Source organism: Lipophrys pholis, assembly GCF_963383615.2.
Source record: "Lipophrys pholis genome assembly, chromosome: 20".
NCBI lineage: Eukaryota > Metazoa > Chordata > Actinopteri > Blenniiformes > Blenniidae > Lipophrys > Lipophrys pholis.
Genome location: NC_137648.1, coordinates 18,850,064 through 18,875,946, shown reverse-complemented (window position 1 = coordinate 18,875,946; position 25,883 = coordinate 18,850,064). Strand labels below are relative to the sequence as shown.

General features: G+C 46.4%; 1 protein-coding gene across 3 annotated transcripts in view; it reads right to left on the bottom strand.

Moving 5' to 3' along the window:
• The window catches only part of nrp1a (neuropilin 1a), a 79,227-nt gene that overhangs the window by 25,512 nt on the left and 27,832 nt on the right, over positions 1-25,883 (bottom strand). For all 3 annotated transcript variants that reach the window (XM_080489171.1, XM_080489173.1, XM_080489172.1), the window contains 3 exons: positions 17,081-17,308; positions 13,280-13,435; positions 8,549-8,715 (listed from right to left, as the gene is read on the bottom strand). In XM_080489171.1, coding sequence (XP_080345297.1) covers positions 8,549-8,715; positions 13,280-13,435; positions 17,081-17,308 — 551 coding nt within the window. The remainder of the gene's footprint in view (positions 1-8,548; positions 8,716-13,279; positions 13,436-17,080; positions 17,309-25,883) is intronic.

Below are 25,883 nucleotides of genomic sequence, written 5' to 3'. Positions count from 1 at the left end.
AAAGGGACATGTGCGTGCCACAGAAGGGACGTCATTCATTCCCTCCACATGCAGAGGTAGGAGGACAAAACCAGATGGGAGCAATAAGTGATGTTCCACCACACTATTCTCTCGCTCTCTCTCGGATTTGGATGGCTGGAGACTTAACAAAAAAGACATGCGGACACAGAATACGTTTGTTCCTGTTGACAGGCTCAAGGGGCTTTTACATTAAGTCCCAGATTTATTTTGGGTCGGAGAATAGAAACAAAAAATCAAATCCTGTCAGCTTCAGATGGTTCCCCTTTAAAAAAAAAACGCAGGAGCTGATTTCCTCTGTGCCGGGCGAGCGGCGCGACCATGCCAGCGCTGGATGAGGAAAACAGCGGATGGCAGCGAGGTCTGTGCTGGCGAATGTTTGCCTCGGCTCGCCAGGGCTTGGTCCTTAACATCTGCATTCAAATGGGCAGCCGGACTTATTTTCAATCCCGACCAATGGCAAAGCGGCTTACTGTAAAGGCTTAACTAAAAATGGTCTGATAGGAAGAGTTGGCCTTGAGGCTGTTTTCTCTGAAAAGATCTCATTAGGCGTAATGGAGAAGAAGAGCCTCTGGGAACGAAATGAGTGGCGGGGCTAATTGGGAACAGTCGTGGCCTCGCCAACTTGATCTTGGGACATGTGCGTTCCGAAAGTGAGTCGTACTGATGTATGACTTTAATCAAAGCTCTGGATGAAGTAAATTGATGTTTTCATTTAAAGGGTAATAATATTTTTGAGCCTGTCATCGGACGGGTGTGCTTTTACACACTTTCCATCACCTTTTGGTTGAATGGGTTAAAAACAAAAGCAGCGGCACCAAGCGAAGTAGCTGATGAGGAGAAAGGACGTGACGGCGGGGAGACGAACCACTGACTGTGATGCCTGGCGAAGATGCGAGGGACAGAAATGAGGGCGAAGACGTGCACGGACGGCATCAATTTCACCGACACAAGCTGATAACAGGGCCCGGGTAATGAGCAAAGCATGATTTATTAATGGCAGCTTGTTAGACGGCGGAGGAACGACGCCGCGCTAACAGACTGGGGGGGGGCATTACATGGGTCAGGGAGAGAGGACGCGCTGCGAGGACGCTGGGATCGAGAAGTGCAGTCCATCCCCACACCGCCGAGACCTCAGTGAAAACAAACAGGCCCAGATAATGATTACTAGCGGGACACTTGCTGAGCTATATTTATTTATACATCAACCAATGAGCAGCATTGAAAAATCAGGAGGAATCCACAGTTGAGTAAACGTGTCCCACGATGATAAACTATGTGTCGTCTCAGGCTAAAAGACTGAGTCATGCCTAATGGGAGATGTAATCACGTCGTGAATTATGACTCCTCATCTAGTGTCCGCTGATGTAACAGAATGAAGCTGCACATTTACCATAATGTTATTCTTCCTCTGAGGCTGTTTTGGACCTGAGCCCACCTATAGACCAATGACACCACAGACGCCGGCGCACGGTAACTCATATCTATAGGGACACACTCACACACACACACACACACACACACTGACCTACACACATTCGCTCGGCCACAGCCTGAGCCATAAACATGCCAGGTGGGGTAAGAAATCACCTCCAGCTTCTCAGAATCTTTCCATAAAGCGATGGCAGGCTGATATGTGGGCACGACTTCAGTGTGTCCTTGTCTCTCGGGAGTATTATTTTTTTTCCCTTCCCACTCCGAAATATGTTGACTCTCTGTGTGTATGTGTGTGTGTGTGTGTGTGTGTGTGTGTGTGTGTGTGTGTGTGTGTGTGTGTGTGTGTGTGTGTGCGTGTGTGTGTGTGTGTGTGTTTTTTTGTTTTTTACCTTCCTGCAGTGAGGCAAACTGATGACTCAAAGATCCTCTGCCTCCCAACAGCAAAGTGTGCACGGCTTAACAAAGTAATGAAACCAGAAAGGCAGAAAGAAAATCAGTCGTGCTCGGGCTTGTAACATCATCCAGTTAAAGCCTGGTTAGATTGGCGTACTGGGGAATCCAGATTGTTTGTGAATGGAAGGGTGTTTTCCTCGCTGTACGTGTGTAAAATCTGGAATAAATGACACCAAAAAAAGACTTTTTATGAGTCTTTGTACAAGTTCTGTTTGCTTTCAGGATCATTTTCCAGCCGTTCGAGTGACAGCGGCTGCTGTGGGTGTTATCATTAACTTTATTTGTTAGTCTGTGTATTGCCTTTGCACTGTGTGACTCATATGTGCACCAAAGCCACATGATATGTGTTTGAGGCCTGACGCCTTGTCAGTGTGTTGTGCAAGTAGACATGTGGTTTATAGAGCGGGGCGGGGGGTGGGGGCTCGCTCGAGGAACAACTAAGGCTCAAAAGCTCTATCTGTCGCTGCTTGATTGGCTTATAATTGAGTTGCGAGAAAAAAATAGAGTTGCATGCAGTTATCTGTACTTTGGGAGAAGCAGAACCGCATAACTTCTCTTCTGAATCCATTTCTATGCTTCTCCGACAGAGGAGGTAAAAATAGCTTTGCCTTGTGTGTGTTTGTGTGTGTGTGTGTGTGTGTGTGTGTGTGTGTGTGTGTGTGTGTGTGTGTGTGTGTGTGTGTGTGTGTGTGTGTGTGTGTGTGTGTGTGTGCGTGCGTGCGTGCGTGTGTGCGTGCGTGCGTGTGTGTGTGGGTGGGCCGCTGACTGTATAACCGATGCCTCTAGGGAACCAGTTTATTCGTTTTCCTTCACCAAAAGCAACAACAAGGGAAATGCCAAGGGTGAGAAAGCGCTGGGTTTCTCTGTTCTGTGTTCCAAAGTTAAAGAGCAGCTGGTAGACACAGACTACCCCCCACCCACCTCCCACCCCCATCCCACCCGTCCAAGAAACAACCCCTGGAAACACTTTATGGATCTCAAAGGATGGCATAGTCACAAGTCGTAAAGTCGATGCAGAGCTTCAGGTCACATGACCCCCCCCCCCCCCCCCCCCCCTTTTTTTGTTTAATGTAAATCTCATGATTTTTGCTGAAGTTAGCAGGAAAATCAACTGAACTGATCCAATACCACATAGCCTTGCAATACTACTTCCCACCACAAGATGGTGTCGTAAGATTGTTCGTGGTCAAGCAGTAGAGGACAAAGCAGCAAGTACAGGCATTTTGTTACTGTTAGGACCCATTTACATGACAACGTTTTCAAGTGAAAACGGAAATCTTTTGTCGCATTTCGGGCCTTAATGAGAGCAATTACACATATTTATGACAGGAGAAGTTGAAACAGCACCGTGACCCGTTCCCGATGGGGTACGACATTATGTGCAGATCAGATCAGCCAACTGGTAAAACATCCATCATCATCCCGATTCTGAGAAACCAACTAAGAACACAGGCCTTGCTTTAAAAGGTTAGACAAATCATATAGCCACTGTTTATGCCACAAACATTGAATTATATTTTGCTAAAAGCAACAATAAACAGGCAGTGCAGAGGAAATGTTTTCATGTTGCATGTGGGGATTAAAAGACACAAGTATTGTGTTTCCAACTGAGCGGCCAATTGTGATTTAAGTGAATTATTTGTTGTTATTCAATCAACTCAAAACTTGGTCCAAGCAATCTCACTTTACAGCCATGTGCTGTAAAACAAAACCCAACTTTTCGCCAACTATTGAGACTCTGGCAGTGGAACTGAGGACACTACAGTAACTCAAAGCACACAAAATCTGGTATTACTCAGTCTGACACGATGCAGGTTTCAGCAGTCTTTTCAATAATTTCAGCCAGACTTCCTGCGATAAAGGTAGGGGAAGCTTTTAGGAATGGCTCCATTACCTGAAAATGTAATTAATTCTCTGTTCATGAAAATTGTATTACTCAAATGCTGCGGGACCCGCGAGCCCCTCTCGCGACCCGCCATTCATCACAATATTCACCTGACAGAATTACAGCTTATTTTTAGCACCTCGACACCTCTTTGGTGGCATTCAATTATGCATGTGTTCCCAAGCGCCGATCATCTATTTCCCCGACAAAGCGGAGCGTACAGGTGGGACGACGGCGATAATAAAATAAAAGGTTGCCTGGTGTGTGGCGCCGTGAAGTGTGTTTGCGCTCAGGTGTACTGCTGCATGATTAAAGGTTTCGGGAGCCAGAGGAAGGAAAACAGACGAGCTTGAAGGTTTGTGAATCATCTCGATGACTCTAGCTCCAGGGTCACCCCCCCCCCCACACACACACACACAACTAACCCACTGAGTAATGATTATGAAACCTTTAGGAGCGGTGATGAGGGCGACCTGAAGGTATGTCACGTCTGGAAACTGCCGGATGATCCTACCCCCGGACCTCGGTTTGATTGTTCGGCGATGACGAGTGACTCTACAGTACTCAGGCACTTTTCCTCTGCATAGCCCAGACACTAAGAGTGACACTGATTACAGCTGAGTGGAGGTTTTTTTTTTGTCTCGTGGTACTTATGCAGCGCCGTTTCATTTCATTACATCATGCCATCCCTCACGCTTCGATTTTCTAGTCCTACTTTTGGGCTACTCCAATGGAGGGTGGTTCTCTATCCTCTCGCATTGATTTTCCAATTGAGAGCGAGGCTGAGGAGAGCCGGGGCAACAGCCAGCCTCCATTGTTTCCACTTGTACGGCGCGGCGATGAGCTCACCGGCGAGCCACGTGCCAGCCTCGGCTACTCCGCTCCTCGATAGACTTCATCAGCTGAGAAGCTGCTGTTAATTACCAGTCCATATTCTAATTACTCATCACTCTGCGCAGAGGTAAGCCCTGGAACGGGGACAGAAATGAAGAGACAGACAATGCCTGGGAAGGGGTTTTGGGGTGTGTGTGTGGGGGGGTACTTTTCAGTAAATCATTGACCTGAGGTAATTGAATGCACATTTGGATGACAGAGAAAACAGGATATGGCACAACGCGTCGGGTTTAGCGTCTGACGTTGGCCAGAAATGGATTTTCATCAAGGAAGAGCGCAATTAGCGGTTGTTTGTTTGGTCAGGTGGTAGAAATCAACCTGTTATCAGGCTCCCAGACTCGCAGCACTGTTTGTCTTATAGATTTGCAACGAGGAAACGTGGTCAAGATAGGTCAGGCCCTCGCCCCGGCGTTCAAAGCGGCCGCGTTAAACCCGTGACAAGATCCCCTGTGAACGCTCGACTCTACCTTGAGATTAATATCACATGCGCAGAGATAAAGGAACACATTGTGTCGACAGACACTGATGCGCTTTATAAGTTTTGACTTTCATATTTTGGAAAACCGAGATAAAACCATTGCTCACATGGGAAGAGGAAAGACATTTGTCTTCTCTGATGATTAAACAATTTCGGCTATCAGAGACAAGCTGATGAATACACAAAAACTGATGACGCAGTCAGGGTATAATGCATCCCGACAAGAAGACTGACGATAATGGCAGAAGCCATTGCAAACTGAATTATAGATATGGACAGCAAAATTAGCTCCAGCTCATATGGATAAAAAAAAAAAACTGGATGGGATATACTCAATAAAGAGGCTTTCAGGTATTGACAATTGGGTTCTCTCCAAGACACTGTAAATTATTCATGTTGTGTGTATGTGCAATCAATGGCAGCTGCCTGACAGAGAGTTTCAGTCTCGCAGTCGGTCTTTTATTGCTTCATTCGGATGATGCAGCGAGCCCAAGTGGCCGTCAGATCCATCCTCCAGCATTTGACGAAGCCATTCACTCCACTATCTGCAAGCGTCTCAGCAATTTCCCAAATCACAGTCCCACAGGAACTGTTAGGCCGGTCAGTAAACATACTAAACTGTCCCCCTCGGAGACGGAGGCATTGTAGAGCCGCAGGTACTTCCTCGCCCGCTGCCATTACGCCAGTTCCAATAGGAAGTGACATGCCATTGACCGGATGGCCCAGTGCTTTGGGGCTCTTTTAAAATCGAGAGATCGTCAACAAATAATTGCACATTTAATTCACTTGTAGCTACTTACAAAGGTCTATGAAAAAGAAAACAAAGTGACTTTGAGATCGGCTTCTAAAGGCAACTTTTACATTTTGGCAAAACAATATGGGTAAAGATGGAAGGGGAGGACATTTGGCCTGATAAATGGCTAAATATTTCAAATCCAGTAGGTGATAGTAAACTATAATTCATTTGATGATTTGAATTGTTTGGGAAATCGGTGGAGACACACAGTACATGCAGGTTGTTTGAGTTCTAGTTTCTTGATGTAACCTGCCGCAAATAAACCCACTTATTGTGCCAACAAGCGAATCAATACGCCAAAATCTCCCTCTATTGACGTAGATCTATGAAAGATTTCAAAAGGATTAGGATGCGCACGGTGGGAGATCATAGAAGGATCTGAAAAGGAGTGATGGAAAAATTAAATGAAGGCCTTCTTTGAAGGATCGGTGCCTTCTCTTTTGCTCCCTCCTATAGCCGCAAACCCCCTCAAAGGACATCTGTCCATCTCTACGTACACCAAAGGCCTGATTAATGACCTGGCTCACCCAGCATTCATCGCTGAACCACACCACACCAATCTAATTACCCAGTGAAGAGCGCCAGCATCTCGCCCCAGCTTCTCTCCATGCATCAGAATGAGGCGGCATTAAAATGGATGACAAATCTGGATTATGTTCGGCAAAGAAGAAGAAAAGCAGAGCGAAGGAAAAATGCCCGGGAATCAAAGGCCGCCCGTCATGAATAATAAAACCGTCTGCCTCAAACTGCAGTCAGAAGCCGATAATGAAATAAATAATGAATTGATTACTATGCATCTGCCCGCGCTCTGAGATGATTTGTACGTGCCGCGAGGGGTCCTGAGCTTGTTGCAACACCACGGACAGGCTTAATGAAAGAGGAATGGAGAATTCTACTCTTTTAATACCACTTGTGATAATTGGACTTCTGCTCGGAGTGCTCTGCACAAGTGCATCGTGCTTCTTAGAAAACATAAATTACGCGGCAGCCGCAGCTACTGGCCCTTCTGCTGTGTCGGAAATGAGAAATTAGAAGAGACTCATTCAGTGTTTTCATCTGATTAGTATTGCACCCACATTTAAAAAAAAAAAAAAAAAGAAATTATCCTTTTTTTTACTGCCAAATCAAATCTTCAATGTGATCAATACTGTAACAGAAGGAGAGTCTCGAGTGCCTGCAAATTATCGCGATCATGAGGAATTTCCGCTGACGAGAAGGCGAAGCAGTGGGAGAGTAGCCTCGGAGTCTAATTCCGTTATACTTCACACACTATGAACAATGGGGCTTTCCTTTCGCAGAATCAAATACTTTCATGCAACAGACGGTCCAACTGCTGGAGGAAGTGGTGAGGGAGGCCACATTTCTTCCTGATCCACTCAGCCACATGCTGGGTTCCTCTGCAGGACAATATGGACCCCGCCAGACCCTCCTACTCAACCCACAAAGCCGAGATCGAACACATGGACACACACAAGCGCAGTAGAGAGCATGTGTGTGTGTGTGTGAGTATAAACCTGCACACTGATTAAATTAGTCTGGAGGAGCAACAGGGGCCCCCAGGACAATATTTTCATTGCAATAATAAAGGAAAAAGCTTGCTTATGGCCCTCCCCAAGCAAATATTTGGCTTGGGGGTCAGCTCTATTATTCATCCCCGGAGGAATATGCTGGGACCAAACTTTTCAGCAGCGGAGCAAAGACTGTAGAAAAAGAAAAACAGTGGAGGCATTTACTGGGCCTGGAGGCTTTTCGGTTAATAAATCAAACACGCTCTGAATGTATCTAGGTAGTGCTCTGGGCGAGCGCGTCACTCGGGGGAGGGCTTGTGCTGTGAGTGGACTTGGGATGTGTGACTTATCCCCATCTCGGGATGGAAGAACTAAATCCTTAATCTCCCCACATAAAGTTCCCTTGGTGGGTGATGATCGCTTTGTGCAGATAAGCCGGCAGACGGAGAAATACGACAGAAGCCTGTCTGTGTGTTTTCAAAGTGTGCGTGTGTGTGTGTGTGTGTGTGTGTGTGTGTGTGAGAGAGAGACAAGAGGCAGGATGCCTGGGCTTAATCCCAGCATCCCCCTGGAGGCAGTCTTCAGTTATCAAGGAGAGAAGAAGTTATCAGGTAGGGCAAAGAGAGAGAGAGAGCGAGAGAGAGAGAGAGAGAGAGAGAGAGAGAGAGAGAGAGAGAGAGAGAGCGATGAATAGATAGACAGTGACGGAGAGAGTGGACACAAGGCAATTTTGGTCGAGGCGCGGACTCAACCACCCCGGAGGGCCGTCAGGACGATCAACATTCATCATCCAAATCGCTGGGTGTTACCATGAAACCGCACCGCCAGACGCTGAAGGACAAACACGGAACACACCTACTGTGTTCCAGCATGCAGGCAGCAGTCGCTTCTAATGCCTCACACACACCTCCAGACTCTGACTCACCTGCAACAAGCTGCCGCAAGACCGTCGGCGGACCGCTCCGCGCTGCCCCGGCTGACTTTCCCAATATTGTTTACCTTCGCTCACCTGGCTGAAAACACCTTGTAGGTAGCAATTATCTGTGACGTGTGGGTAATGTCCCCCTCAAGAGTTTTACCTGTATCCACTCCTTGTTGGAGTCCTCTGCCGGCGTCCAGGCGTTTTCATAGTAGTTGAGTCTGGAGCGCTCGGGGGACCAACTGGGGTTGTACTGGGATGAAGCCATGATTTGGTCTGATGTTATCTCTCCCGATTCCATTCCCAAAGGGTCGCTACAGTCAAAGTCTGAGAAAGGAATAAAGGGAGGGGAGGAGGACATAGAAAGTGGAACGAAAGTGGGAGAAGGAGAGAGGTTTTAGTTGGATTGAGAGAAAGCCGAATGGAGGAGGCCTGTGCACTCTTAGTGTCGCCCAACAATCGAAGCTCATCTCTGGGGACGGAGCCACCACCTGACAGGCACTCAGCTCTGCCGGACAGTGAAAGAACGGCACATCAGCAACGCCTCGGTAAATCCTTTCTGTTTCTAATGGAAGCAGAATTGAAGCTTTCTGCACTAAGACATAAAAATGTCCTCATAAAACATTCAAGTGTGGGCTAAGTTTACGCCGGTATTAGGCGTTAAAAGGTGACTTTCACTTCAGTTATTTTTTTTCCACTGACTGGATCCATTCCCTGCAGCTCTCCCTGTGGGCAGTTTAACTTTTTCTTTCTTTTTTTTTTTTTTGCACAGGGTAACCATCTTTCCCTTCCCGGGTCTCTTGGGAGAGTTTAGCAGTGTTTAGTAGCTGTATTTTAGGGGTGTATATCACACTGAATGGCCAAACCAACCATGGTAGGAGGCGGCTTCTCTTGTTTGTGTTGACATGGGGCAGCCGTTTTGAGGTATTCGCCGGGGCTCCGGGACCGGAGGACTCTGCTGGGTAAGATTGGGGTCGGCCTCTTTTGACCCCCGGGGGGTCAGACATTATGACATTGCTGTGGAGCAATGGTTGGAATGAAGACTATGACCTTTTGTGTGAAGTCGCAACAACAACACTGGTATGTGACGGGTCACTTTCACCAGAATCTTACAACAAATCTGAATGACGTTATGTGAACGGTGGATAAAAAAATAAGATCATGTCCAAAGTATTCACACACATTATTCAACTAGAAACGGCACAGAAACATGAAATCCCATGTTGGTATAGAGGAGGGGTGTCAAACATCAGGCCCGTGGTCCAAAACACGCCTGCAAGAGGCTCCAAAATGGTCAAACAACCCAACAAATTGTAAAAAATATGAAAGTAGCGGAGACAAGGCAACACTGAGTCCCAACTGCGTTAATAACTGAGATATCAGTGGTGCGACCATGACAGGGAGCAAACTAGCATTAGCCTCAAAGCCGTGCTGTCAGAGCGAATTTGTAAAAACACGCAAAATGCAACAGCTGTAGGTGAAGTCACTGTAATTTGCATTAAAATTGGCTTTAAGTTGAGATTGTAGTCATTTTCTGTAGTCGTTGTTTGATTTTTGTGAAAAAGAACAAAATAAATAAAAAGAAAGATATTTTCATCTGCGAAACAACAGGAAAAAAAAACCCCACTAAAGTTTCAATCCAAAGGTTATCATGGCACTAATTTACTGTTCTGGGCCACCCAAGATGAAGTTGGGCCGTATTTAAGGATTAATTACAAGTTTTTACTTGTGCTGGAAATTCTGTTTCTGAGGCTCGGTCGAGCAGAAGAAAGAATATAATTGAATAAAATTGAAGTAAAATGCAAAATTGAATAGAAAAGTAATTCAAAATAGGCACAATGTAAGATAGGCAAACAATAAACACCGTAGTAAACAAATGGCAAATGAGCAATTTTCGTAAAGACGCTGTTCCTCAGTCTGTGGCCTCTAAACTAAAATGTATATAGGGCGCTAAGTTCAATCAACACTTTTAACGAAACACAATGTCCTAACTTTTCTGGCACTGGAGTTTTTTTTGGGGGATGAAGTCGGCCATAAATCAACTGAATTCAAGCGTTAATTCTTCAGGCAGCCCACTTCCTTAAACACAAGGCTAGAACTGTGATAAATATAACATCGTTTGTCTGAAATCATGTGCCTGTGTGTACACACACACACACACACAGAGCTTATGATGAACAGTCTTATGAAACTGCAATGTGGCTGCTGCCTGAGAGCGAACACAGATGGTCCCCCCATCTGCCATGCTGCTAACACACCTCAGTCACTGGGTCGGTGTGTGCGCCGCGTTCTTGACAGTGTCGACGCCGTGGCCGTGAGCGTGCCCGTCGGAGTCTGAGAAAACCGTCTCGCGCCTCTCCGCTCTCGTCGCTGGCTCTCTTTGAGGAGGCCGCTGCGTCTCGTCAAACTGCTGTACCCTGTCCCACATTATCCAGATTACCCACCGCCATCAAGGGGATCACAAAGGGCCGATTGTTCCCTGACGGGAAACGGTATCTGATCATGTGGGTTACCGACCGAAGCGGGGTTGATAGCCAAGCGAAACGGCAAAGGCCCCGTCGAAGGAGGGTTTGAGCAGGAGGAACGGGGTGAAGAGGAAAAAGACAAAGGCTTCCTTTCATCACCTTATCACCTCTCATCAGCAGCCTTCAGCTGGAGTGTACCCTTGCGCTGGCCAGGCACAAGCCGGGAAACATTTGCTGTGTATTATGCATGAGGGGGATTATGAATGATTCAAGTGGGACTGGAAAAGCAAAGGGAAACTTTGGAGTCGGTGATGTAAAAGCCGAGCAAACTGTGTAAGTGAAGGCATTTAGTGATCAGCGGGTCAGATGCTTCTCCAAGGCCTCCTGATGAACAAATGTTCAGAGCTGAGCCGCGTAATCTGATTCTCAGATGAGTGATTAAAACGGTAAACTGAGGAGGAATGACATCAGCAGTTATTGCTGCGTTCATTGCCGTGAGGAGGGGTGGCAGCGCTTTGTTGAACGTGTGTGTGTGTGTGTTTGTGTGTGTGTGTGTATGAGCAGCATCTGTCTTCCCTCAAGGGAAAGACAAAATCCTTCTTTCAAAGATGATTAGTAGATTTGCTGAATGTCATCCATCTCTATTCAAAGATTGACTCTGTGTCTGTGTGTGTGTGTGTGTGTGTGTGTGTGTGTGTGTGTGTGTGTGTGTGTGTGTGTGTGTGTGTGTGTGTGTGTGTGTGTGTGTGTGTGTGTTTGAACAGGGGGTGGTCCCGCTGTCCAACAGATTTACAGCCCCGTCCAGAGCTCGTCTTCCTTAATGAAATGTTTAGTTGGAGCGTTTTGCAAAACGGGGTCGGGGGGTCGGGCCCCGTGACAACGCAGCCGCATGTAACAAGCCCTCGGGGTGTGTTGAAGTGTGTGTCTGTGTTTTTTTTTTTTTAACTGCCGGGGAAGCAGCCTTTCGGAGCCTGTCTGGACCCACAGTGTGTAAATGTGTGTGCGTGGTAAACCGTAGGAGGAGGTCCGTTGTAACGCATGACACAAGAGGCAGGAGGTGTTTATTTAATAACTCTTAAGCTCCATTTAACAAGTGGGAATTTGTCATAATAGGGCCGCGTGTGGCTTCCCTCGCAGACAACATCTGCTTTTAACTTTTAGTAATATTCCTCTGGTGGTTCCTTTACTAGCACTCTAAATCTTTTACAGCTAGTAAGTTTTTCAATTCTTCACAGAACAGTTCCCTTTAGACCTCGATTTCTTGGTTTTTACCAACCAAGCCCTGGAAGGAAAGGCTCTTTTCTGCACGATGGTGTAATCGGCAAGTAACTCTGGTTCGGTTCCAAGCAAGGGGTTTGCATGTTTTCTCAGTGGCACCATGGGGTTTCTCTCATTTCTACAGCTTCTTCTGTTATTTGTTATGTAAGAAGATAGAAGAAGAATGGATGAATACCTGGACCATCAAAGAATCAATGCTCTATGGAAGAGCAATGACTTTCATGAATGCGACTAGTTTGGAGAAAGTTACATAAACTTTCATTGGTTACATCAGTAGTTTCTAAACTGGGGTCCAGGAACAGACCCCTGGCTTTGTCGTCTCTAAGTTCAAAATTACATTTACGCATGTCAAATAATGAATATTAGATAAAGAGACACTTTCTAGAGCATACTTGTAAAACTCCTCCCTATACCCTAACTCCTACCAGAAAGTCTCCACCCAGTCTGGTTCTGAATTGTTGGATTTTTCCCTGTGAAAGTGCCTTGACATGACTGTGTTGTATTTGGCACTACAAAAATAAAATTGAATTGAATTGACTTTGAAGGCTCCTGTGTTTACATGTCAGTTAGAGTGGTTGTGACCGGCAGCAGTTGGCTTCACTTGACGGTTTTGACAAATTAGAAATGCAGAGGGGGAGTTCACAGTCCTCCATAGAAGGTAATCTGGAGGGCTTGAGAAACAACATATAGAAACCAAAAAAAACCCAAATCTGACAAATAGACATGAAAAATGATACTTCAGAAACTTTGGGACAGAGTTTTGCAATTAAACTTAGTGTTGTCATAATGCCAATATCTGAAGAGCTCTCCGAGCTCATCAGAAGGTTATGAATGCTTTTAGGCCTGACAAGTTCTCTGAGAGGCTTCCAAATGAAAATAATGATTTAACAGTAAGACAAATGATCCGCGACTGCTGCCGATTGCCAACAATTGACCGTCAAACTTATCAAGTGTGTCAAACGTTTTCCACAGGATCTGCACGGTCAGGGATATCAAAACCTTTGAGAGGTCCAAAAGATTATGAGTCAATCTTTGTTATGTGCCGGTCCAACTAGTCTGACTCTCTCTTAATAAACGTTCACACCAAATATTCTACTTCCAAGACATCCGGATCAGTCCGATCGTCACGGTGTTAACTGCCAGCTCACCTTCTGGGACGGTCCTCTCGATGACGGTGAAGTTGGCGGAGAAGCCTTCCTTGGCGATGGCGCTGTCGGTGTTGATTGTCAGAGCCAGGATGCCCGTGTAGGAGATGATCCTGCCGGGGGTGTTCTGTCCACAGTACCTTCCAATATACGGGCCGACTAGAGAAAGAAAGAGGAGCACAAATGTTGTCCCCCGGGTTAGACTCGGGTTAACTCAATATTTGTTTGTTTGCCGCGGCCTTGTCTTGCGTGTATTTAACTACCACCTCCTCCCTCCTCACCCGAGGAGGTGTGAAAACTAATGTGTCAGTGAGGTATGTTGGACACTGCACCCCCCCCCCCCCCCCCCCCCCCCCCCACCACCACCACCCACCACCACCCACCACCACTCCACCAGGAACCCGTAAAGATGCGTGAGAAAAGACTTTCAACATTCCCCAACCGCCCGCCCGTCTGACAGAAAAAGAACAAAGCGGAAGGGCGACCTATGGTGTGGGGCAGGTCACAGTCTCTGTCTATTTGCTGGCTGTAAATACCTCGAACCTCCTGTACCCTGACTCATTTTCTTGGACTTGAGGCAGACACAGCCACGGCCCGATGACCAAACAAAGTAAAAGCACCAGGCGGGGACAATAGGGGGGGGACGTTAAAAGACAGAAAGCAATAAAAGCCTGGGACGGACGTGTTCGCCTGAGCAGAGTCGCAAGGAAACAGGAGGCTGAGAAATGTGAGGGGAGGCGGGGAAGGATCATTAGGGGGAGACGGAGGGGAGTGGAAACACGCTGGAAAGAGCGATAGGGTGGCGAGTTAGAGGAGCGCGAGAGCAGGAGCCCACTGTGACCTTGGCCAATCGCGTCTCTGATGTGTGCTGTGATCCATGCACATGTTTCTGAGCGTATATGTGTGTGTGTGTGTGTGTGTGTGTGTGTGTGTGTGTGTGTGTGTGTGTGTGTGTGTGTGTGTGTGTGTGTGTGTGTGTGTGTGTTCCTGACGTCGTTGTTGCAGGGACCCGCAGCTTATCTGTGATTAGTAATGCTGTGATCAGCAGCGAGTGACAGTCCTGCCTCGCCCCGTGGCCTCCCGTCATCCAAAACATGCCACTTCCAGGCTCCTGCATGAGGGGCGAAGGCGGAGGCCAGACCGAGGGGAGTGTGTTTGGATCGGCGGCGTGACGGCTCTGATTAATCTTCATAAACCAGGTGCATGAGAGTCTATGTGTGCTTTTGAAAGCTGCCCTGCCAAGTCCGATCTGAACAGAAAACATCTCTCGGATTATCTGCATGACTCCCTAAAGCGACGCTACGCCTAAAAACTCAGCTGGACGAGGGAGTGGCAGGTCTTCCTCCTCAGCGCCTGTCCATATATGTGTTGAGGGATCTAACTGCGCACCATCACCTCATGGAAGCTTGCGTTTGTCTCGGACACCTCCCACCCCTTTCTCACTTGCTTCTCGCCTTCGGTTACTGTTGCGCTATTGATCCAGGAGGCACCGCAGGAGCTAAAGCCGAATCACTGCTCTCCCTCCTGTGGCTTATTTTTTACACCAGGCTGGCTGTCCGTCATGCACAGCAGCACTCTGAGGTCCCGTTTACCACCATCTTTTTTAAAGTGAAAATACATTTATTTTTTGTGTTTTGGAAGCCACAGAAAGCGCAGCTTCTTGAAAACTACTCTTTCTAAAAATGCTCCGGCTCCAACTAGAGATGGAAGAAAGGCTACTCCTGTGCATGTGCAAGAAGCATGCATGGATACTACAATTGTAGCAAATAGTTCTTCTGCACATGCTCAGTAGATGGACAATAACAACAATGTTTTCCTCCGTCGCGTCTTGACTCCCAGTCCATATTCTCCTGGCATTTCGTAGTTTTCTACTTGACAGTCGCCGTTTCCATAAGAAAGTTGGTGTGCTCGCGATTGTTAATATTTCTAGCGAATTGTTTCACGACAAAAACAATCAAAAGCGCCAACTAGTGGCCCAACATGCTCACTACATTGTTTTCAATGTTTCTGCAGTTTCCATGTAAACGGACATCGTTTTCAAAATGTTAAACGCAAAGGTTTTCGGAAACGAAAATGCTAAATCAAAGCGTTTTCACTGTAAACATCATATAAACGGGGCCTGAAGATCGAGATCTGATGGTGGTCCAAAGCAACAGACTCCAGTTTTTTGACTGTGAACTAACTTCATTGTAGCACACAAAGAAAGTGAGATCTTCTTTTGTGTTGCATGAAACTTCAGATGGACAAGCTCAGCTATGTCTGAATTGTGAAAGTACAAAAAAAAAGATTATCAAAAGGTGATAATAAAGCGACATATTCGCGTCTCTCTGATTCCCCTTAATCAACACCTTCACTCGAACATTAAGCACCTCAGGAGTGGAACAAACGAATGAGCTCTTGAACTGCGTCGTGGAAAAAAGACCTTCAACCCTGCAGAGTTGACGCCTTAAGAGATGTGAGCTCGGCGAGTACCGAACCGAAAGTAAATCCACTTGGAGGAAAAAAAAAAAAAAGGTGCCGCGATTTACACTTCAACCTTATCACTCGGAACGCAAGAACTGAGAATACTGATGTGCTGCGGGTCGAGCGCTACCAGATAAAAATTCTTTCAATTTTCAGCCGCTGATGGGTGAGAAAGCGCTTTCATCTCGTCTGCCGCTCCCCGCGTTGGAAATAGCCGGGAGAAAAACGGAGAAACTTCAAGAGGTGATTTCGCTGGGTGAGTTCAAAGCCTCGTCTCGGGCTGTGGAAGCTGCTTTGAAGACGGCTCGCCTTCTCGTACTCTGCCCCTCACCTGCTGATTTTTTTTCTCACATGGACGAATTTGAGATCAATGTTTGTGTGCCTGAATTCAGGGCCCTGTGAACCAGTGGGTGCTGGCTTTTACCAGGTCGACACTGGATCAGTTTAAGTGTAAAAAAAACAAAACAACTTTTGTTCCATTTTCTTAAGTGAAACGCAGGAAAAGTGACGCAAGGAATTCTTAGAATCGATTCTCGGGTCATTGAACTCCGACATGTTTGGGCTGGAAAAGTGTGTTTAACACAACACATGCTTCAGCCTGTCAAAATTCAAAGTTCAGGAAGTCTGTCCATGAGATAAGGTTTGTTTTTCGACAGAGCAACTTCAAGTGGTTCAATATTAGAAGGTTTTTTTGCCCCCACACGGGCTATAAAGCAGCTTTTTGAAAACACGCCGCTACTGCGCATGTACGTTGTTTATGTTTATAGCGTGTTGGTCGTTGTGTCGTTTCATTACAAAATCAACCAAACAGCGCCCACTAGTGGCCCGACATGGAAGCTACATTGTTTTCAGCATTTCTGCCATTTCCATGTGAACTGACATTGTTTTCAAAACGTTGTTGTGTAAACGCAAAACGTTTCTGGAACAAAAATGGAACATTTTCACTTGAAACGTTGTGTAAATATCATGAGCTACATTTAGTAGGTTAAATGACTTTTCTATGATCCACGGTGAACTTGTAAAAGTGTTTAAAAAGTGCAAGCTCAAAGTAGAATTGGATAAAAAGACAATATAAATCCCAAATGTCACCAGAGTGGGAGGTGGCGGATTTTAGAAAAAATGTCAAACTCATTCTATTCTTCTTCTTTTAGCTTACATTTTTTTTCTGTCTCTGTCGGGGCATTTTCAATGTGACATCACAGAATACAAAAGTCTTGATTGACAAACGCGACGAGATAGCGCTCGTCCTCTATTTTCTTGCTTATCAGAGTTCTGGGTCTTGTTTTCTAAAAACACAATCGACTGTCCCTCTCAAGCTCAAGGTCGATCCTGTTGACTCACCTCCAGGGAATCCGTCCCAAATCTCCAGCCGGTCGTAGCGGCAGAACACGCCTGTAGGGGGCGTCGTGTCCGGCTCCAGTTCGAAGCTCTCGAACTCCAGGGTGATCTCGGACATCTTCGGGGCGAAGATCATGAAGGTGCAGTCCAGGTTGTTGGGGTATTTCTCCGGGAAGCCGGGCGACTTTATGACGCCGCTGTTGGAGGTGAAGTTCCTGGAGCATTCGGGGCCTGGAGGAAGGACGACAGGAGAAGACAGGGTTGAAATGAGACGATAGAGGACAAAAGAAAAGGGGGCGGGGAGCGCTCATTCGGATGAGCACTGTTTGAATGACCTGCTGGGTATTGTGAGGCCTCTGCCTACCAGCTGCTCTATTGAGTGCAGGACGGTTTACGGCCCCCGAGGCCCCGAGACCACCTCCACGGCCCCTCTATTCACTGGAGAACACATCTGGATCTCCCAGAGCGGGAACAGACATCACACTCCATCAGCGTTTGTGTGTTACATCTGTGACTCCCGAGACATATGGACCCAGAGTGTAAACACCAGTGAAAGGTCTCAATCACTGGCAAACGGCAAAGTGATGAAGAAACGGCTTGATTCACGATGCGAATACTTCTGTCTCACACACTTTAACACACACACACACACCCTCATCAGGACACGTCTGTGAAACAGATGAGAGGTGCTCAGGCAAAAATTACAGTGATGGAAGGGAATGACTGCGCATACATCAACTCGCACACGCTTAAACACACCGTTCTACACTGAGGAAAGTCCAAATATTTACGCTCAGCTCCCGGGAGAGCTGCCTTTCAGCTGATGAGGAGCATTAACGCGGTTCCAAGGCGAGCTACTTCACAGAGCATCGCGAGCACGAGCTTATGATTCGAGGATGATTGACGAAAAAAAAACATTTGTACGATCTGCTACCAAGTGTGAGCAAGCTGCACTCCATGGTGAGGGGGGGGCTACTGTCATTCAGGGCAATTATTTGGTGCCATTAGTGGCAGAAATGCACCTTGGGTAACATCATCATGCCGCTGCGATGGGTGCAGATGGGGCAATCCAAAGCAAATTGCTGGAGTTATCGCTACATTGAGCCTCTGCGCTGTGGCCATTGTGCCTTAAATGAATGTGGAAAACTGCTTTTTCGGTCGTCACTCCAGCATCTTGCCCAACACCCCCCTAATTAAAGGCCATCAGCCCCACTTGAGCCTTTCCGCCGGCGGAGCAGACGAGAGGGGACGGAGAGCCACGTTGATTTTCTTTCTTCCTCCCCAAGTTGAAAGCGTGCGGCGCCTCGACTTGGAAGAGGGTTGACATTTAGTGTTGCTCGGGGAGGAGAGCGGTGGGCACCATTAATCTCACAGCTTCCCTTCATATTTACCAAAAGAAAATGGAGGGATTTTTGTCGGAATAGCGAGGGAGAGCGAGCGAACCACGGGATGAGAGGAGAAATGTTGGATATTTCCGGGAGGTGCCCAACAAAATCTACTGGTTTGTGCCACCTCTGGGAAAGAAGATGGCGCCTGAGAATCCAAAGTGCAGTTCAGGTCAGCGTGTGAATTTCCTGTGGATATTGGCTCCGAACTCCACTCTCCATCCGCTTCATCAGCCTCCACCATGACCCTTATCTCAGCTCAGCAGTTGACCAGAACAGATTCGGTGTTTGGAAATGGTTCACTTTGAAAACCTGTTGCAGTCCAAGCAGCAGACTGGCAGCAGAGGAAGAACAGAGCTTTCCTTTATTTATTTATTTATTTATTTTTTGTTTTGGTATTATAAACTGCTGTTATCAAGGTTTTCGCCTCTTCTTAGTTTTTCCCGTTTCAATTCCTTTTGAGTTTTCTGAGAAAGTCAGGCTCCTATCTTCCCCTTGACTGATGATTGAAAAATGTAAAAGAAATGTCTTTGTAATGTGACATTTACACAGATATTTTTTTATCTATTGTTTTTTTTTTTGGGGGGGGGGGGGGGGGGGGGGGGGGGGCGTGAGAACAGATCAAACTGTAAAACTCTTTGATTTAACAAAATCCAGATTATGTTAACTGAATTTGGTGAAGAGCTTAGTTTCCTGGTATTATCTTGAATGTCCTCGTACGATTCACATTCCTGGGCGCGTCGAAAAGGCTGAAATACCAGACGGAAGGAAACTCTGCGACAAGTTACAAGCAACTCGAGCAAATGGAAATGTGTCACAAGTTATACGCATCAGCAATAATACAAATCAGCAAGAAACTGCGCAAAAATAAATAAATACCTTGATGGACCCTGCTGATAACTATTTGTTGGTTATTTATTCCTATGAGCTATTTGAGGCCAACTAATGCTCCATTTACACAGAAACGTAAAGCTTTCATTGCCTTTTGAGGGTCACGCCCATAGTAAATCAGAAACTTCTCTGAAATGAAAACGCAAAAATGGTGAGTTTTTACTTGTCGCTTAAACGAGGCCTGAAACAGATAATGGTGCATTTCATTGGGTCATTGAGAGCATTCTCATCCTCCTGCACCCGGGATCTATCATCAATAATTCACATTAAATGACTGTAGAGGGCACTAACTTCAGTTTTCTGCACTCTAGCTGTTGGCCACATCAACAATTATTGAGGAAAACGGTTCAAAATGTGAAAATACGTCGTTCAGTTTGTGGATACTGTGGTCAGAAAAGCCAACTCAACTTGTAAGATCACTCAAGGACAATGTGATTATACAAGCAGGCGGCATTACCCAGAAAGCTTCAGTTTCTTTAGCTGTTGGCTCTGCGCCTCATTTCTGCGAGTGTGCCGTCTCCTGTGTGATCATGACTGAAGGCGAACCAAGGACAAACTTCCCTATTGTCAGCTTTTGTGTTCCGCGGCAGCAAACAACAACAACAACAAAAATAGAGTGTCGAGAAAGACAGAGCGCTCTGGTTGCTCCCACCGGCAAGATAATCATCCAACAGATCTCTTTTATCTCGTGCCTCCACATGGGCGGGCTTCTCGCGTCCCCGGCCTCCTCCCCCCCGCCTCGCTTACGCCCGGGATGCATTGTGCTGACGGCCGAGCGAGACGCGTTCGGTGATAGCGGTCATGCTTTTTGTGGCAGCTGTGTCTGAACGGCGGGGCGTGTGCGCGTGCGTCACTGGCGACACGGAGCGTCGGGAGACGGATATATCTAGTTGTCATCAAAATGCAACGTCAGGGTTCTCCGGTTTACGCCAACAGTCCAAAAAAAAGAACCCCCACGCGTCTGAGGTTAGATATTGTGCCGTTTCCGTGTAAACGTCACACATTACGATGTCGTTTAAGATTCCTTTTTTTCTTTCTTTTTTCTCTTTTTTTCCTTCTTTTTTTCTTCTCTTTCTTTCCAGAAAAGGTTGCAGGATCTAAGAAAGACCAGGAGAGGAAATGCCTCTCACGACAATAATTAATTTAATAATGTTAAAACTGCTCTGATGCAATGGAAAACGATGCAAAGACTTTCCACACAGAAAAAAAATAATTGTCAGTCATTTCCACAAACACAAACATAATTTGTTGAGTTCATGTAATTTAATCATGTCACACATTTCCATCTATTCATATTAAGTAGATTGAATCCCATTTATTCACATCATCTGAACAACATGTATTAGAATGAACTATTTAACAACAAGACACTCAATATGCTCATGTTAATCAAACATATTTCTGATATGTCAAATTAAAAACTGCATTGTTGACTTTTTTGAGTGCAAATCATGTTGGAAATTGAGCATTAATCAACTGGCGTAAACTCCTGCCTGCATTTTGTGCAGGTTAAAGTGTGTGTTTCCAGGTCACTGTAATGCTTTGGTGAATCGAGGCTCTGGAGTGACTGTATGTTGCCTTTCTGAGGGAAACGCCGGGATATAAAGGTTGGGAAACACCGCTCTCTATAAAAGCGTTTAACCGGCTCCTTGTGAACGAACAGCTTAAGCTCGGGGAGGAAAGAAAAAGATGTAACCCTGAGTGCACATTTACCATCAGCCTCCGAAACCAGGCACTTTTACTGCTGGTTGTAACGACCTCCTTTAACTCGGGGTTATATTGAGTCCTTTCTCCCCGCGATGGGTGGAGTAAACAAATGTCGGCGGCGACCGGCTCCGTGAGCGATTGCAATTTGTTTAACGGGACAGGTTGTAGCAGGCAGAATGATATTTAATGGAGATTTGAGTCCAGCCTTTGCACGCGCGGGGGATTTATAATAAATCTTAAATAAATACGGGGTTTAACATTAAGGGAGCGCGGTGCCGCTCAGCTGTTCGTCTCCCTGATGACTTGTCCTTCTGCGCTGGAGAGCCGAGAGCAGACCGGAGGCCGGGGCGTTAATCATTAGAACAACGCCGGGCGGCAAAGAGCAGGCGGCGAATGTGGCAGGCTCTCCCCACTTTCATTTTTTTAATTCCTCTCTCTCTCTCTCTTTTTTTCCATCTAATCATCACTCTCTCTTTCCTTCCCCCCCTCCTCCGAGTCGGAGTTATTAGTGGCCGGAGCCAGAGGAGCTAAAGCTGTTGTTCTTGGACTGGTGCGTAAATCACCAGTGTTTATGTTCCACGTTGCCCCTCCGCCTCCATTACTGCCCCTCACCTTCCATACCCTCACCCCTCTCTCACCCTCCCGGCCGTTTCGCCCTCATGCCACCTAATGCATATTCTTTACTTTTCCACGAATCTAATCTTTTTACGAATTGGAAAAAAAAAAGGAAAAGAAACAGGAGTACGAAGTACAAGTCCACAGAAAATGACTGTAATATTAAAGTATTTATGGGTTGAATATGATGATGATCTCTCAGTGGCTGATTGTGAGTTCAGGAACTGAATCAAGATGTTGGCAAGAAATACTTTATGGATTTTTGCTGAATTCACCCAAGAGGCACAAGATGAGTAAATGACACAAGTCAGCAATGTTTGCTATATTTAGAGAATTAGGATTTTGGGAATATTATCCAAAACTCATGAGATACTTGATCCTCCAGTTGATCTTTTACTTTACAATATCCCTAGTGAGTACAGAGTCTAATTTGTTTCCGTCCTAAGTAGAAAAGTTGCGTTTTCGCCAGCTCCAAGCAACGGACACGCAAAACGCAATTTTTTTATTTTCCATTTTCACTTGTAACCTCGGAGCTAAACAACTCTCATTTGGCGTTTTTTTTTTTTTTTTTGTCTTAACACTTTTACGTACGTGGAACAAATGTATGCTCCTCTACGAAAAACATAGATGAAACGCAAATGAACAGACAGACGACTATTAGTGGTGAGACGTCCTCAATAAATGTGCAAATATCTGGCGGAGCAGATGAAACGAGGACAGAAGTCTGAGCCTCGGTCTCCCTCCGGCTCCCCTTCAAGAGTCGTGTGAAGTTTCCATGAGGGCCCTGTGTGTACTCGTGTGTGTACTCGTGTGTGCACTCGTGTGTGTGTGTGTGTGTGATGACACTGCGTCTCCATGCCAGATGTGACCTATGCCATCATGTGCCCCTTGTTAGGCCCCACCCTACACACACACACACACACACACCCACACACACACACACCTTCTCGAGTGTTTTCACAGGTGTGGGCTCGGGGTAAATGCGCCCGCATCGTGGTGACACGGTAAACAGGGCCATAGCGTGAAAAGATGTTTTCACGCGTACGATGGTAAGACTTGTTGAGTAATTGAGGCATAGATGAGCTTGTGTGTGGTTGTGTGTGTGTGTGTGTGGGCGCGAGGGAAGCGAGATGGGTGTGTATGTGTGTGTGTGTGTGTGTGGGGGGGGGGGGGGGGGGGTGATACCAGAGGCACTATCTCTGCCTTCTCGCCCACTTCAATGGGCCTCCATCCAGCCTTGATGTGGCTGTAAGCAAACGGCAGAGCTGTTAAAAGAAAACATATGCCGTGCACGTGGCCGGGTGCGTGCATGCGTACACTTGAGAGGATGATTCTTTCCAGAATCACTTGAGGATTTTAAGTGAGACTCAGTCAGATGACAGGATAAAACCCGGCTTTCCATCCACTACAAAAGCGTCGGGATCCGTCGGCGGAGGGCAACCCGACGTCTGCTCGCTCACTTTGCTCAACGTTTTTTGGGGCTGACACGACTGATTTTTAATTTTTTTTTTATATGCGCTGGCAGTTGTTTTTGAGGCTGCGCTCTGATTTGTGGTGTGGTTCACTGGCCCAGACCAAAAAACTGGGGAATTGCCTTTCAGTCTGGTTTGCTTGGATTTTTGTAGATTCTTGAACACAAGTTTATCGGGTTGTTTCGCAAATTATATTGTGAGACAGAACGTCCATAACTTCTAGAACTACTGGTCTAATTCTCTTAGTAACTACACTCCCCGCCTCCCTTCTCCACTCCCAGCCAATCACAGGCCAACTCACTCTAAAGGTGCGTTCAAGTCGCACAAAAGAATGGGAGTCAACACAACATCGTCTAACCTTAACATTGCAACAACATGAAGCAGTTCAAACGACCATGACAAATGATGGAAGGAGTGGTGTGGTGGATCAAATAGCCTTGTAATCCATTGGTTTCCATGACGACAAATGTGGCGTTGGCGAAGGTATGAGCTCTACTGACCTCACACTAGGTTGCAAAATGAAAGACTGAGCTCTTTTCTTGCACACACAGCAGTAGATCTACAGAGTAAGCTCCTGCTGTTTGGTCTGTGTTCGTTGGTTTGGTCCATTAAGAAGTGAACTGAGACTTTGCCACGCATCAAGAGAGCAACAGGCCCTATTTACAAGATTTCAAGTGAAAACGCATCGTTTTTATGTTTCTGAAAAGGCAAGCGGCAACGTGATACAAGTCAAGGTTGCAGCTCAGCTCAGGCCTCTACAGAGACAAACACAACCTACTTTGCTTTTTATTTTTTTTTATTTTTTTTTTTTTTTAAGCTCAAATATTCCTCCCTCTCTAACTAATCTCTCTTCACGTTCTCACTTTTCGCATCTCGCTCCTCCCGACTGCTGCCAGGCTCCAGCCAGCGGAGCGAGGCTGCCAATTTGCAGGCTATAAAATAAATAGCCCATGCTAATTAAGATGGTTGGATGGGACGGAGGTGCGGAGAGGGGAAGAGACTGATGTGGAAGCAGCCACAGAGAGCCGCAAAGCAACCTGTTCTCCTCCAATTAGACGCTTTGCAGGATACTGCTGATACAGACCAGGACTCTGGACGCCAGGCGTGTTTGAACGCGTATTTACACAATGTAAACCGGCACATATAAACACACTTGTCGAAGTTGGTGCATGATCCCTTTAGGGAGTAGGTGTTTACATTTGTTGGCTTTGCGAGTGTATTTATCTTCCATGTGACCTTTGCTTGTGTTCCACCCGGGTTGAAAGACGGTACCAGTCCCCGAGGTCGACTTCCCGCCATCCGAACATATAATCGCAGTGATAAAACCGCCCTGCGTTCTTTGCATTCCCCCCCCCCCCCCCCTTCATTCGCATGCAACCGACACGAGCCTCCCCGTTCCTCCATCCGTTATCGGAGCATCTGTGTATCATCATTAACGTTACACGTGTTAGCCAACACAATGTTTTCCCAGCTAATACCCCGCCTGTTGATAAGCTGCGCTAATCAGCTAGCTTTGTATCTCTCTCTCTCTCTCTCTCTCTCTCTCTCTCTCTCTTTCTGCTTGATTTGCTCGCCCGCTTGAAAAAACAGAGCTGTTAATTGATCTCGGAGCCCCGTTCTTGGTGGGAGCCGGCGTCGACGTAGTCAAAACACGGAGGGAATTCAAAGCATGGCAAGGGACTACATCCAGGGTGGAGGGAGATGGCACACCCATGGGGCTGGACTCAACCGGAAAGGAGGGGGGGGCAGTACTTCTGTGCTTTGTTAGAAAACGTGGGGGTGCAGAGGCTTCTCCTGGTTTTACTTTGAGAGTCAAAGGTTGTGCTAGAACAGTCATTCTAGACTAGCTTCAAGTGAAAACACGGCGTTTGTGTTCCCAAACAGTTTTTCGTTTCCACGGCAACGTCGGAAACGGCAGACAAGAAATTATGTTACACAGCCATTTGAGTCTCCACTTCTGAGTCTGGTTTTGCAGAAAGTCTCCTTCTCTTGAGTCTCGATCTGCAGGTTTCCGTTAAAAGGGAAGAAAAATGGCGGGGGAAAAAAGGGAGAAAAGAACGAAAAAAGGAAAAAAAGAGAAAAAAGGAAAGAAAAAAGTAAGAAAAGAAAAAAGGGAGTTTTCCTTCCCACCATCTCCTCTGCTCGCTCATGTGGAATTTCTGGGTTTTTCTCACATGAAAATGCCTCGAAACGACTGTGTTGTATTTGGAGATATGGAAATACGATTGAATTCAATTCAACTTGATTTGGTAAAGTTGTATATTTTTCTTGATTTGAGAGGCGGCGTGTCATTGATGGTTGAGTTACGAAGGCAGACCAGTGGAGAGCTCGTCTTCTGTCATCTTCACCGCAAGAATCAACCCCAATCACTGCCCTCTGCCACCTGAACCGTCAAAGTTACTCAAGACCTTCAAAATCGTCAAACAAATGCACTGATTAATCAACGTGTTTGGATTTGAATGCTTGAATCTAAAAGGTTTCCCAATGAACACGGTGGATAAATGTGTTCAAGGTACCTGTTTATCAAACGATCGCCCGTTCACGTCCACATGTGCCTCTTGATGATGGTTCCAGTGAGGCCAAGGCTGGATGTAAAGTCTCTGGATTGAACGTCGAGTCTTATGTTCACTAAACAACAAAATATTCTGAACAATGGAGAACCGCTTGGTACTGGGAATGTTGTGTTTGGGGTTTCCTGCGGGTCGCTCTTATTACCCCAAACTATCAGGGCCTGGG